This window comes from Anabas testudineus, chromosome 4, assembly GCF_900324465.2.
Source record: "Anabas testudineus chromosome 4, fAnaTes1.2, whole genome shotgun sequence".
NCBI lineage: Eukaryota > Metazoa > Chordata > Actinopteri > Anabantiformes > Anabantidae > Anabas > Anabas testudineus.
The window spans coordinates 14,731,867-14,746,500 of NC_046613.1; the positions used below are offsets into that span (position 1 = coordinate 14,731,867).

General features: G+C 39.0%; 2 protein-coding genes across 3 annotated transcripts; both read left to right on the plus strand.

Annotated features, from left to right (window-relative positions):
- Positions 1 to 256: 256 nt before the first annotated feature.
- zranb2 (zinc finger, RAN-binding domain containing 2) lies at positions 257 to 4,474 on the plus strand. 2 transcript variants are annotated; one of them, XM_026346240.1, is made up of 10 exons: positions 257 to 395; positions 1,050 to 1,102; positions 1,223 to 1,331; positions 1,424 to 1,506; positions 1,602 to 1,678; positions 1,875 to 2,042; positions 2,130 to 2,320; positions 2,705 to 2,764; positions 3,236 to 3,385; positions 3,589 to 4,474. In XM_026346240.1, the coding sequence occupies exons 1-10, from the start codon at positions 340 to 342 to the stop codon at positions 3,644 to 3,646; spliced, it is 1,005 nt and encodes a 334-aa protein (XP_026202025.1). In that variant the 5' UTR covers positions 257 to 339; the 3' UTR covers positions 3,647 to 4,474. The 2 variants fall into 2 exon arrangements, with proteins under 2 accessions (XP_026202025.1, XP_026202024.1); XM_026346239.1 differs by having other exon boundaries at positions 3,236 to 4,474.
- A 1,374-nt stretch (positions 4,475 to 5,848) lies between these two features.
- Positions 5,849 to 8,112, plus strand: ptger3 (prostaglandin E receptor 3 (subtype EP3)). Its single transcript, XM_026346087.1, has 2 exons — positions 5,849 to 6,739; positions 7,449 to 8,112. The coding sequence occupies exons 1-2, from the start codon at positions 5,888 to 5,890 to the stop codon at positions 7,773 to 7,775; spliced, it is 1,179 nt and encodes a 392-aa protein (XP_026201872.1). The 5' UTR covers positions 5,849 to 5,887; the 3' UTR covers positions 7,776 to 8,112.
- Positions 8,113 to 14,634: the final 6,522 nt, after the last annotated feature.

The window sequence follows — 14,634 nt, forward strand, 5'->3', positions numbered from 1 at the left end:
TATTAATGATGCATTCAAGTGCTTTCTAATATATCGGACGTGGTAAACAACTTAGTTTACTGAGGTGATAAAGGCTTTCTTACGCGGCTGCACAAAGTATGTGCAACAATCGTGGATGGTCTTCACTGTGTTAAAAAAAGTGTTAAAATCTAATTAAAATCTAAAGTCTCTAATTACAAGCAAAAAAAAAAAAAAAAAAAAAAAAGTATGAGCATAAAGATTTGCCAGAAGGTACCTGAAGGCAGCAGAAGGAGGAGGCGCCGAGCTAACTAGCTACTGTTGCATGAACACAAGGAGCACACCCTGCGAGTGAGCCAGCCAGTGTTAGCAGGCGCTAAAATGTCGGGGAAGAGTTTTCGAGTTAGCGACGGGGACTGGATTTGTCCCGATAAAAAGTAAGTGTTTTCCCCCCCGCACAAAATTAAATCATGTGTTAAGTACTGTTCGGCTAAATGCAGCAGTAGGAGTTCAATGTGGTGGCTCTGCTAGCAGTTAGCTTTGGCCCTGTAGCATGTAGTTCACGCTGACGTGAAGCTAAGTAAATTAGCTAACTTGCACCTAATTTTATAACGCCACAGCCACACAAGCGGAACAAACACGACACATTGATAACACATTTGATAATGTGCATATTAGCTAGCAGGGTGTCTCCGTTTTAAGTTGTCAGTGCGCGCAGACTTTAGCTAGCTAGCGTTAGCTTGTGTGGGTTGGTGTCAAGAGTCGCCACTCACAATTGTAGTGTTGTGTCTGTGTTGTAGGAGACACGCTGTCAAGAGTGTGGCTTTAACTTTGAGTCAGCAGCATCAAATTGCGAATGAGCAGCTTAAAAATGATCGATAATGACTACTGCTAGTTGCAGTTGTCCTGGTGCAGGCCTTTGACGCAGGGTGTACAATGCAAAGAATGCAAGCTGGTGCTGTGATGTGCCATAAAATACTCATGTGGTGGTGTTTACTTGGTGCTCATTTTAGTTTTACTTGAATTAACAAGTTACAAGCTCAAACCATATCTGTGCCTAACAGTAGGGGTTTTTTGTTATGCTTTTACAGGTGTGGAAATGTGAACTTCGCTAGAAGAACTAGCTGTAACAGATGTGGCAGAGGTGAGTCCTTCTCTGTACAGGCTGAAATATCTTGCAGAGCTTTGATAGATCTGAAAACTGCTATTTTAAATCAGGTTGTTCTGTTCTGTTGTGTTCTATTGTTTTGTTCTGTTTCCACAGAGAAAACAACAGAGGCAAAGATGATGAAAGCGGGAGGAACAGAGATTGGGAAAACTTTGGCTGAGAAGAGTAGAGGCCTCTTCAGTGCAAATGACTGGCAGTGCAAAACGTACGTGTGCATTAAATATGTCCGTGCAGTGGTTGTAGGGTTTATTTAAATAATTTTACCCTTTTTCTTTTTTCCTCTTTGATTTCATAAAGCTGCGGCAATGTAAATTGGGCTAGACGTTCAGAGTGCAACATGTGCAACACTCCAAAATATGCCAAGCTTGAAGAGAGAACAGGTAATGCAGCACCTACTGTATATAGTTTGACAGTTTTTCCGTGTAATTTTGATTTGCTAATGATTGGTTAATTTTCCCGTCTCTCATGGGCTCAGGTTATGGAGGGGGTTTCAATGAAAGGGAAAACGTGGAATACATTGAACGAGAAGAATCTGATGGTGAATATGATGAAGTGAGTACTACTTTAAAGCAATTTTTTTGATTATCCTTGCTTTATTCTGTTTTTGCCAAATTAGCTAAAGGTGAAGTTTTGTAAGTCACATGTAAGCCTACAAGTTCTGGGCAGGCAGAATCTAGACATGCACTGATAATATGCAATTTTACATTTTAAAAAAACTTACTAGTAATTGATGTAAATTTTGCCACAGTTTGGCAGGAAAAAGAAAAAGTATCGTGGGAAGAACAACAGCACATCTTCCTCAAAAGAAGATGAAAAGAAAGAAGTGGCTAAACGTGAGGAGAAAAAGGAGGTGGAGGAGGAAGAAGAAGATGAAGACGATGATGAAGAAGGAGATCTTTCTAAGTACAAATTGAATGTAAGATGGCTTGCTGAATTAGGAAATTAAATAAAAAATCACAATAGTAGCCAAAATATATAATATTAAAACATGCATCCGCTTTAGGAAGATGACGATGAAGAAGAAGAAGATGAAGATGATGACGATGATGATGATGATGGAGACTTGTCCAAGTATGATCTGAATGCTAGCGATGAAGACGACAAGCCAACCAAGACCAAGGGCAGTCGCTCAGGATCGTCCCGTTCACGCTCATCCTCACGTTCCTCCAGCTCCAGTTCACGGTCGAGGTCCAGGTAAAAGGGTACAGGTCAAGGGTAACTCCAGGCAAAATGTCAGTATCAGCTCAATCTTCCTTCTGATTTACTGATCAACATCAAGTCAATGTCGTGTTCTGCTGATCTGTTGTTTTACCACTTCTCAACCCCCTCCCTTTCCTTGTGGTGTATAAAACGTGGCGTGCAGATTGAATTATCTTGATATTATATCTCATGGGCTGTACATGTTTTAGTCTTTTTGGGAATATTAATCAGTATGTTTTAAACTGTTAACTCCAGACAGTAAAACAAAGAGTTTGTGTTGCGTTGTAGTGTAAATATTATCCCCGTGCATTGCTACCACCTACATCGATATTGTTTTGTGTGGAAAATATTGGAAAGGTTTTGTTGTTTGTGTTTCAGGTCCCGCTCTAGAAGCTCTTCCAGTTCCAGGTCTGGATCTCGCTCGAGGTCCCACTCCAGGTGAATGAGGTGACATGCACTCTCTCCCATTTAGAGAGTGTATGTATGGGGCTGAAAAAGCTCCAAAGCAGTGCCTAGTCCCTATTATACGTTTTAACAAAAACTGCATAGTGCTTACTCCACTCTGAATTGTCTCCTGACAATTTCAATGACTTGAAGTAGGTTTATTTAAAGTTTTAGTTTTTGCCTGACTAAAAACGAATGATACTAAGGGTCAGAAGTGTGAATAGACAACTGGGGTCTTCATCAAGCATCTCACAGGACTGATGTTGGCTTTGCCCACTCATATTCATTAAATGCTAAAAATTTCCTTTGTTCACTGAATCATAAGGTATCTTGAATAAATATTTTTTGTACAATAAATTTGTATAGTCCAAGGCTCATATTCAGAGAAGCTTGATAAATACCCATCCTGGTGAAGCTCCTGCCTGGACCTTACTGACTTCAGTGCTTGATTTATTCCTCCAAAAGATCCAGCTCCAGGTCTGGAAAGGGCTCCTCTCCCCGGAAGAGGTCCCACTCACCTTCCTCCTCACCTGAGAGGAGACAGAAGCGCAGTCGCTCCAGGTCTTCATCTGGAGGGCGGAAACGGAGGCGTTCTAGATCACGTTCGTCCGAAAGGTTTGGGTTTCTGTGGAATACCACAATGGCACTGTTTATTATCTGTCGCCTCGCTTATGGGAGTTCACAATTACAAAAATGTTCACATCTTGCCCTGTTCTGTATCTTGTCAATGTGACCTTTTGCTTTTGTGTACGCACAGCCAAATATCATTAACTGACCCTGCTGACTTTGCTCTTCCCGTGGTGTTTGTGTGATTTCAGGCGCCGTGGCCACTCCTCTGGATCCTCCCATTCTGGCTCCAGTTCAAAAAAGAAATAACTTGCTTACAGCCTTTAAAACAAGAAAGGAAACTTAGTGCAAGTGCATGTTGTGTTGCAAAGAAAATAACTACATCAATTCAGTCAGTATGTTCATTTTCATTGAACCTCCAAAGTCCCCTATTTACCTTAAATGCGGGCGACTTTTCTCTGCTGTTACTTGTAATTACATGCTCCCCTTTTAAAGCCACATTCAACCCAATCTGTGACAAGTGTCTGTAACTATAGGTGTTCAGTAAACATAAATGTTTGGTCCTGTAAGAAAATCCAATACACTGCGAAGAGGCTGTATCCCATTTAAAACTCATTCTGCTCATAATATCTTCATGGCAGTATTTAATTCTAATCAAGAGTGGGGAAATTAAAGTAAAACATTTTGATTACGCTTGGCCCTAAAAAGGACATGCGATTGGGTTTAAAACATTTTTTCTTTTTAAATGAAAGGTACCTAAGCACCTGTTTAGAAAACCAGAGATGTAGCAAATGAATCTTGGCCTTTTCTTTCTTGATTAAATAAAAAAAATGTGTTTTCAAGGTAAGTATTTTACTTTTTGATATTACTTGTTTTAAATAAGTGATCAAGTCTTCTGTTAGGATATGTTTTCTTATTTTTTTTCTAGACACAGTTGTGGCTTAATGTCTCACTGAAATATTCTCCACTTGTCACACAAACTCATTCAGTGACAGATTTTTGTGCTTTAGGTTAATACAACAAAAAGAAACCTATGTCCTGATTTATGGTAGAATGTGGTAATACAGTCTTTTTAGTGGTGGAACAACTAAAATGTACACATGTAAATAAAATCCTGTCCACGTTGTTTCTTGATAATCATTTGTGTGATTCCTTTGTCTGAGGTAACGTTGGTTTCTAAAGACCTGCAGGGAGCAGTTTTATTTGCTAATGATGCTCATGTGTAATTAATCCCAGATCTGAATAACGTTTATGTTGCTTGAAGTAAATAGATGTCTGTGGAGTAAAGTGAAATAGTTATAAGACAATAGAAGTTTAAGAGGTCGGTGCAGTGATGTGGAAAAGTCAATCGTGAATCTAATAAAAGGTACAGGGTAAATTTATCTACCGGTGTTATAAAAAGGTCACAGTAGTTTTAAAAGTACAGGTGTAGTTAAAGTGGAGCAGCTTGTTCAGCGGTAACGACGAGAAATGTCTCCGTGTTAGATAACGAAACGTCGTTACTAGGCAACGTTACCGTACCGTCAGCCGCTGCTAGTGTTGCTAAGGCAACAGTTGCCGTAAAGTGGATACAAGCTCACGTTTCACTGGCAAAAGAAAAGTAATATAAAAAAAAACTGAAGTGCACAGAGAGGTTAATTCACTGTCTGGATGAAGGCTTTATAGTATTTTTAGATAATTCGCATTTGTTTCAGAATAAAAAGTCAGTGGTGTGCTGTGTATGTAGACTACTAATCTGAAGGTTTGACAAGTGTAAGGGGTTTCAAACCAGATCTGGTCTGTTAAAAAAAGACTGTTGCTAAACCTAAAGTTGCCTCGTGTTTCCCCCTTACATGTTAAATCCGGAGAGGATCAGTTTGCTGTTATGTGTCGGTCATATGTAATGTCTCATGTAAAACTACTCAGAGAGCCCATTTTTCAATCTGACCAGCCACTGGAGATAATCTGGTTAATCAGCATTTTATTAGAGACTTACTTTGTTAAAAGTCTCTGCTGAGTCTCCACACGCGTTGTTCCTATTCTGGTCAACAGGTGGCATTTGTTACTCTGGGTATGATGAGGTGATATTATCATTAGCCCATATTTTATTAATAGAAAATGTGAATTTGACCTTAATGATTCGTTACTTTCATCTTTGAAAGTCTAGGGTTCTGTACCTTTTACTTCCTCTTAAGAGACCCAGACCATTTGTTTATTCTCTCATCTTATCAGATGAGTCATATGATTTCACTATTATCTCTGGCATCGTCGGTAATATGAGTCTGAGGCCGGTGCGTCTGATGTGTAGCTCCACTCAACAAATAGACAGTTTATAAGGTCACCACCGGGCAAACGTTTGGAAATGTTGGGTTTCTGATTAATGCTTATATTGAAGTCATATTCAGCCTCATCTCTTTGCTTCTAGTCCCGCCTCCAGCGCGCAGAGGACCAGACGCGCTTTTTACGCTCCGCAGTCAGTTTGGTTTGGAGGAGTTTGGAGCGCAAGAGGATGCTGGACGCACACATGGGCTGTTCGCAATAGACCTGTAGAGGCTCACCCTTACTGACAGGATGACAACGGACGGCTGTGACTCTCAAGAGGACTTGCAAACCACTGTTGGAGAGATGCTGGACTCCAACGTGTCCAAGACGTTGCGCGAAAGCAGCGTCACCAAGAATTCCAGTTGTGGATTTGTATCTGTCGGTTTCCCCATAACCATGATGATCACTGGTATGGTGGGCAATTCATTAGCGCTTATTCTCGTTTATATCTCTTACAAAAAGAAGGAGAATAAAAGGAAAAAGTCCTTCTTGCTTTGCATCGGATCGCTGGCGTTCATTGACTTGTTTGGGCAGCTTCTGACGAGCCCGATAGTGATATCAGTTTACAGAGCTGGTCTGAAGTGGGAGCGAATCGACTCATCGGGCAAACTGTGCTCTTTCTTCGGGGTGTGCATGACAACTTTCGGACTGTGCGCCCTCTTCTTGGCCAGTGCCATGGCAATTGAAAGAGCTCTGGCCATAACAAACCCGCACTGGTACTCCAACCACATGAAGACACGTGTGGCAAAGCAGACCTTGGCTATCATCTTGTGTCTGGTGTTATTCTTTGCACTGCTGCCCATCGCAGGGGTCGGAAAATACACGCGGCAGTGGCCCGGCACCTGGTGCTTCATCAGCATCGGGGACAGAGAAGTGCCGGGAAATTTGTTTTTCGCCATCACCTTCGCCGTGCTGGGGATTTCTTCTCTGCTCGTCACGCTTTCCTGCAATGTGGTAACGATCCGGGGCTTAATTATCCGGTGTAAAACTAAGTCTGGCACGTCTCAGTCTTCAAAACACTGGGAACGGCTCACGACGGAGACCGTCATTCAGCTGTTAGGGATCATGTGCGTCCTGCTGATATGCTGGTCTCCTCTGCTGGTATGTTTCATTAGCAACTGTAATCTACTTTAATTAAAGTTCTATGTTGGGTTTTTTATGGGTTTTACTGTCAGCTGCTGTCACAAACGCCTGAACATCTTTGTTGCTCTAGTATTGACAGGGCCGCCACAAGGATGCAACAGCAGACGCTGCAACCAATCACGCGTTGCTGCTTTTCCCAATTACTTGTTCAAACACCGACGTTTGTTTACTCTAGTGCTCAAACCTCTGTCCCAACCCCCCACACAAACACAAACCACGGCTTCCAGTCAGGTAAACGCTGCACTGTATTATTAATTTAAAATGCCATTAAGCAGCCATCCACTTAGCGCAGTCCTGTCGGGGAAGGGTCTGCTTAGTATGTTAGGAGGTCATGCGTCTGTCACGTATGTAATAGAAGCCACAGCACAGTGGCAGCAGTAAGTAGCTGGACTGTAAACATTATGATTATCCCCCAGTTGTTTTATGCTGGAGCTACTTAGGCCTGTCACATTAAATATTAAATGCAAAGGAAAGTGCCTACAAAAAAGGTCCATAGAATCACATATAGACTTGTGGGAGTTTTCTTTCCACTACTTTCCACTGAATAACATGATATCTTTGAATTCTCTTAGCGTTTGTAATATTTAAGATACTTTTGCACTTGTTCAGAATCATAACATCCAGCATGTACCCGCTGGTACTTACTCATGCCTGCCTTTCCCCTCAGGTGCTGATGGTGAGGATGATCTCCACCCGGGTGTCCTCCCATGACTGCAATTCAACAGCAGCGGCGTCCGGTCACACCTCCAGCCAGGATGTTCCTTTAGACTGTAACTTCTTTCTGACAGCAATCCGTCTGGCCTCCCTTAATCAGATCCTTGACCCGTGGGTCTATCTTCTCTTCAGGGAGATCCTCCTCCGCAAGTTCTGCCTCGTGGCTAATGCTGTGTCCAACTGCTCCACAGAGGATCATAAGGAGACCCAGACGGCGCTCGATGCCCTCAACAAGCAGAATCAAGAAAACAATGATCTGCATAAACCACAAAGTAGCTAAGTCAGTGTTTGTCAAGAATTTGTTATGATTATGAATCCAGGATGGATCGGAGAGATAAATAATGAATGCTGTGTTGTCTTGGATGTGGTGAAGGAATGGCTGGATTTCTCTCCACAGAAGGATATTGTGCAAAAGCAGACAAGAGCGGTGTCTGTTGCAGTGTTAATGAGAAGCAGCAGCTCTGCTCTGGGTGCATTCACAAATTAAGACACTCCGATCAGTCACAGAGCCAGCATGTGGATCCATAACAACAATAACGTCATCTCTCGGACCCCAGAACCGAACGTGGGAGACTCTAAGCTGACATATGTAGAAGTGCATCTCATGCTATTTTTTTTATTTTGTGCTCTGAGTCAATGCTTTTAACAGCTTCAAGCCATAAGTCAAGTCAAAGACAAATGGTTTAGTGAATGTAAATGAATTAAAAAAAAAAGTGCTTACATGAAGCTGTAAATAGCTTTGCATCGTACTTAAAACATAGTCAGCTTGTTTTAAAAAGGACATTAAAAAATGTAATTCCTTAAGCGGAGCCAGTTGTCAAAAGCAACAATATTTATTATGTGTTGTAGTACTATGAAGTCATTTGCTATTGTGTTGAATGCGGACAATGCTGTTACCTGTTGGGTATCACTTGTACATTTTATAATATACTATGTGTGAAGTTCCAAAGGCTAGACACCAGGACTGTGAAATGTTGCCACTGTCCCTCCTAAATTTGAATGTGCTGGTATGTTATTGTGCAAGTTTTTCATTTTCAAAACCACTTATACGAACATCAAAGCGAATGAGGAAAAGGCGTGTAGATCTGTGATGTTTAACATTTTAAGATGATACTATACAGGAACCTGTACTGTAGTGTCAAAGGGCAATTGAGTTTTTCCCAATTTCACTGGGCTAATAACCACAAATAATCTAGAAGAAGTGTAAGTCAAGTAAAATGACCTAATTTCACCAGCCAACTCTTTCTGGAAAAAAAAAAGTGTGCAGGTGATTTGACCAGTCAATATAATTCAGTATAAGTACGATGAAGGATGCTCTTTAGATACAAAGCTGATTAGCAGGAAGATAATGGAATTGCAAATGTTTTTTGTCTTCAGTTGCGATTTTTAATGTGTCCTTTACTATTCCCCTAATTATTCTTATCAGCCAAGCTGTATCCTTGTAGCCCTGATTCTACCTCCAAATCGAAGTAAACGTTAGTTTCCGTTACTGTGTACAGTACATATACTTTTCTACACACTGACTAAACCATCAGGGGAGCATGGAAGGCAACTGAAATCCATTTTTTACAGTGTAAAAATTCTTTTTTGGCTTTTTCAGTTCCTGTGTAAACGTATTTATAAAGAGTGGTCAAAGGCGCGTGAAGGACACACTTGCTGATAAAGCAACCTTCACATTATGGGACAATTTCTCACCACCAATCAACCACTAAGCCGTCTCAGCATTTCAGTCAACAACAACAGACTAATGTATGCTTTGCCTGGTCCGGTCCACGCCTTTGAAATTTAAAAATGCACACTGTTAGGAGAGCTAACACTAATAATGACTCTACAGGAAACTGTTATCTATAAAAGCCATGTGAAATATGAGCATTTTCTGTTTCCATCTATCTGTTTACTGCCAACAGAGAGCAGAGTTTATCTTGTATTGATTGTGAAGCCAATCTGCCTTAGTGGCCCATTCAAAGGATTAACCTTGGCTGCTGAGTGAAAACCAAAAACTTAGGAGGAAACCAAACATTTGAGTTGCATGGAAACCAGTTATTTGTTTTTTTGTCCATGCTGATTCTGGAGAACCACTGCCAGCCATGAATGTACAGCGATGTTTACACCTGTATAGTAAATCTAGTTTGTTAAAAGGTGCGACTAATGCGTTCACGGTAGCAGAGACTGAGGTGATTTCATGAAGTGACTCTAAATGTCATGTCAAGTTCTACAAACAGTGAAACTATTATTACATTTCTAGGGCTGCTTCATAATAATCACTCACTGGTGTTTTCACAACCGGATGCAGTCAGGACCAAACTGAAATGAAGCGATGGGACCTTTTAGTACAGAAGCTTTTGTCTATGTTGGTAAAATTCAGAGATCCACTGTTACTGGAAGAGTGGGTTTTTGTGGCTTCTGGTGAGTTGCACTTGTTGGCAGATGGATGTGAGTCACGGATGTTAAACTGCTGTGACAGAGGAGTTTGAGGTATTTTTTAACTGTTTCAACAAGCTTGAATTCGCTGACATGGGAACCAAGCTTTGCTCAGTGCACACACAGTTAATTGTTTAGTCCAGTTAGTATATAAATACTGGACACTGAACTCAACAAGCAATCAAGAAAACACTCATCAAAGCATTAACATATGATGAAGTCCTGTATTGTGTTATGACGACCTGAAGAAGTGTGTTTGCTGTCAAAAATAGCTTGATACGTGGCAGAGTAGCATATTTATGTTGATGGATCACCAGTGAATATGCACTGTTGATTCTGGTTTGTTGTTTTCCTATGAGTGAAAAATTTAAAGTTGGCTTTGCCGCAATACATCTTTGCATGTTGCTGTCGAATATGTGCAAGTTATTTTTTCTGCAAAACAACAGGAATGTCATGAGGCTGTAGGTATTAAAGGTGCAGTCTTTGGTTACAGTGCATTACATTTTGTGTCATATCTGTCCGTCCAATGTGCCTGCTCAAAAAATAGAATTATAAAATTACAGCCAATCTGCACACAGGATCCATACACCAATCAGTACGGATGTTTCCAAAGACAGCCTGTTGGAAAAATGACGGGGTTGGTGTGTTTTTGACTGGGTTTTATTTATTCATGTATTTATTTATTAGCAAATGTCAATAATCTTTTACCAGCATCAATGACTACATCTTTAATTGTTATGGTTGTTGGTTTCGGGCTTCTGCACTGTGATTATTTGCTGTGTAGTTAATAATATCTGTTTGATATGTGAATATGAACAGCAGAAATACTTGAATCAATACTGTGAATTTTCCTTAAGGATTATAAGGCAACATCTGATCTTTACAAAATTTACAATGATTTATTCAATTCAATTCCTATCTAAATTCATATCATTTATAGAAATTTAAGCTACAGTTCTTTCATTTTATTGGAATAAAACAGAAATAGCAATTTTTAATGAATAACAAAGTTCTTTGCAACTTCATTGCAAAAAGAAAAGGGACAAAATAGGTTAGGATTTGTAAGGTTTATTTCAATAAATGTGCCACTAAATGAGGTTGGTGCTCAGTTCATTAGAGCATTATTTATTCCAAGCATATGTTCACATTGTGCAGCAGTTAATAAAAGCTTCTACAGCAACATCTGGACTTTATTTCATGCATTTGAAACAATGATTACATTTATATACTTGCTGTGGGTTTACGATTGACATAATTGACTCAGTTTCCACTTGAATCTGCATCATGCAATTAAGGTTTTCGCTTTTCAGCTGAGGAGAAATAATTACACAGAGGCACATCCCTTTAAGCTAGCTGGCCCTGTATGTGGTTGTGCATTTTCCAAAGTTCTACCCCCCACCCAACCCCCTCGGTGGAAATAAAAATGGAATAATAGTAATTCATTTTTTGTAAATAGAAAACCTGATACATTTCGACCCTCCTTAATGGACACAATAAAAGCCTGCACACTGTTTACGAGGAGTGCTTTCTGTGATTTCTCACTACAGTATAGTCTTATGAAATATGAATGTTCATTAGAATTACCAGTGCTACTCGGTAATATGAGATGAAAACATGTGCAAACTCCAGTTTTAGTGATCCACATGGTGCCATTTTCAAAGGCAATGACAGCTAATGTGTGGCTGCATTAGGAGGTGTCTCGCATTTTGATTTGCTTTCTGTTACAAATCTGTTATCAGATATTAATGCTAAAGTTATATGACAGCTCCTTTAAGAAACGCAACAAATACTGCTGATGTGCTTGAATTAAGTTTGTTTGTGTAAGGGGGTATGTCATTTCAGCAGGCACACACTCTCTTACACACATGAATCCTGCATGAGCATAGATGGGAGGGTGCAATTACATAATGACTTGAAAAAGGGTTTTATAAGACTGTTGCCAGCTGGCTCCATCTCGCTCTTTCAGGTCACTAATGCATGGAAGTGATTTAGTAGATTGGCTTTTTAGCTGAGGGTTCACTGATGTTGTGGAATCTCAAGATACCAGGACAGGAAGAGGCTGTTCCTGATAAAAAATGTTTGTTATTTTTTATCTCTGCTCACCTTTTAAAGAAATAACATGTTGTTCTTAGATGTCACGTGACATGATCAGTTCACAGATAAATTATCTGTTGCTGCTAACGCAGCTATAAGCTGCCACCAAGAACTGTTGGTTTGTCATAAATGTCCAATAGAAACACAAGTATTATTTGCTGAGAAGTGTTTCTCAAGTTTGTTTAAAGAGCATATGAGTGTGTATATAAATACAGTTCTATAGAAACAAGTTTGGCCCACCAGCCAAGGGTGAATGTGAATAAATGGCAGAGTATTTTATTGTCTTTTGTTCACATTATGACTCTGCTTTTGAATGTTAAACAACGTCTGTGCACTCTGAATTTTCTTCAAACTCTGAGACACGATTCTCAGACGAGGGCTATGTACCAGCTTTCGCACGGCTCCTGTTTCTTTGTCAGTGCGCTTGTTATTTTCAGAGTTAAAGGTGTGAAATTCTGAATTTCTTTCATAGACAGGCTTATATGTAATATATTGCTGAGATGAAAAGACAAGTATTTAATTAAGTATTAAAGTAACCTTTTGTAAGGTTACTGTCCCTAACTTGAAGCAATTTAACATGCAATGCACTTTTGATTCATTTGTCGCAGTGTCTCTGGCGTATGTGTAATAATGTTGTAATTCCTTTAAAGGATGTGATCATATTTATATGAGTATGTAATGTGCTTTTGTGGCTGCTAAGCATGTCTTCTTATTCAATTTTTATACATCTTGGGAACATTTGGGGGCGGCTGTTTCTCAGGAGATAGGGTGTCTATGTTTACTTTAGTTGCTTTAAATACGTGTCTGCTCAATATAAATGTTTGACTGTGTAAAGGGACATTTTTTGTATGTTTTTTTTTCCAATTTTCCAGGCTGAGCGTGGAGTTTTAGAAATAATTTTACATCAACAAGCAAATTTCTTCACCATTTTATTAATTAAATAAATGATAAAAATTCCCTCAAATAAAGAGTATTACTTTAAGGATCAGGAAAATATGTTTTAAATATGTTTGTTTCTTAAAATCAACAACATGTCAATTAGACATATAGATATTTTTGTGCAATATGATTCTTGATTCTGTGCCAAACATAACTTGAAAACACCTTTATTTAGGGTTTTATATTACCTGGTATTGCTCTTTTAGCTTGTTTTAATTCTGCTTGACCTAAGCTTGGCCAAAAATACCATGGATCACAGTATACTGTTAAGTAATTTTGAGAATTGTGGGAGAATTATATAGATTGATCTTATACTAGTGAGAGGTCTTTCTCTGTCATGCTCATCTATCTCCCCCTCTCATGTGGTGTTCCACAGGGGTCATACCTCAGTCCTTGAAGATTTTCATTTTACAGTACATGCTCCCATTACATAATCATATGCTCCTATATTAATTTTCATTGTTATGCTGACGATACTAAGCTCTATGTCCTACTTCCAGATGGTGACACTGACCTATTGGTTAGGCATAAAATGATAAAGGCCTTAAGAATGTTCTCTGACTTTATGATTTAATTTAGAGTTAACTTTATTTTACCCCCCAACATGACCACACACATGAGTTTTGGAAGCATAAATATTAACATTAGACACTCTCAACCTGGACTCTAACCTCTAAATATAATAAAGATGTCACAGTTTTTTGCTGGACAGCTCAGCTGTAATGTTTATCTACAACTCATCCAGTGTGCAGCTGCCTTCCTACATAGTTTCAGCGCATACAACATTAGAACTAGTAGAACGTTATGAGCCAATGTTATTTATTTTAACTATCAATTCTAAAGTCTCACCATACTAGAAAGGGGGAGTTTCACAGTCAGAGAATTTCACCCAAAGTTAGGTTGAACAGTCACTAAAGGTCATCCAGCTAATAGCTATTGTTTTACATATAATATATTTTCTCTGTTTAATTATTTTATTTTTCAATTGTATTGCATTTTCTGTTTTTAATTATAGGTTTTTATTATTAGTGAAGCACTTTTTAATTGTTTTCCAAAAGAAAAATAATAATGATGATAAAGATGTTTATAGAATTCTGTGTTTTCTGTACTGAAATAGCATGGCATATGATAATCTAACGCAGAATGATGTTTTGAACACTGTGAATCTTGGTACATGCAAGCCATGTCTAATCTTGTGCTCTTAGTTGACCTTGTGTAATGTGAATCCCAGGAGCAAATAAATGGAACCATGTTCTACTGTACGAAGTTAATATAATATTATACACTGGGTTTTAAGAGGTGAGATGCTCTGTTAATTATAGTTGACAAACATAAATTTATTTTAAATATAGGTCAATCAATTCATATTGATGACAAAATAAACTCTATATCACATTCAAAACAAGCAACATTAATTATGTGACAGCTCATATGATTAAAGAAATGGACAAACGATAAGTGTTACATTGCTGGATCTAACCACCTTACCATGTTGTACCTGAACTGACTTTGCACTGTATCAATAGCTGGTGTTTAAAGTCACAGTACCTGTTATATTACCTACTTTAAATAATCATATTCTGTGTTTTGATACAGCTTTTTATTGTTGAATAACTACAACCAAAACAAAACTTTCAACTTTAAAACTTTTCAAACTAGAGACTGGCAGATTGAACATTTACCCA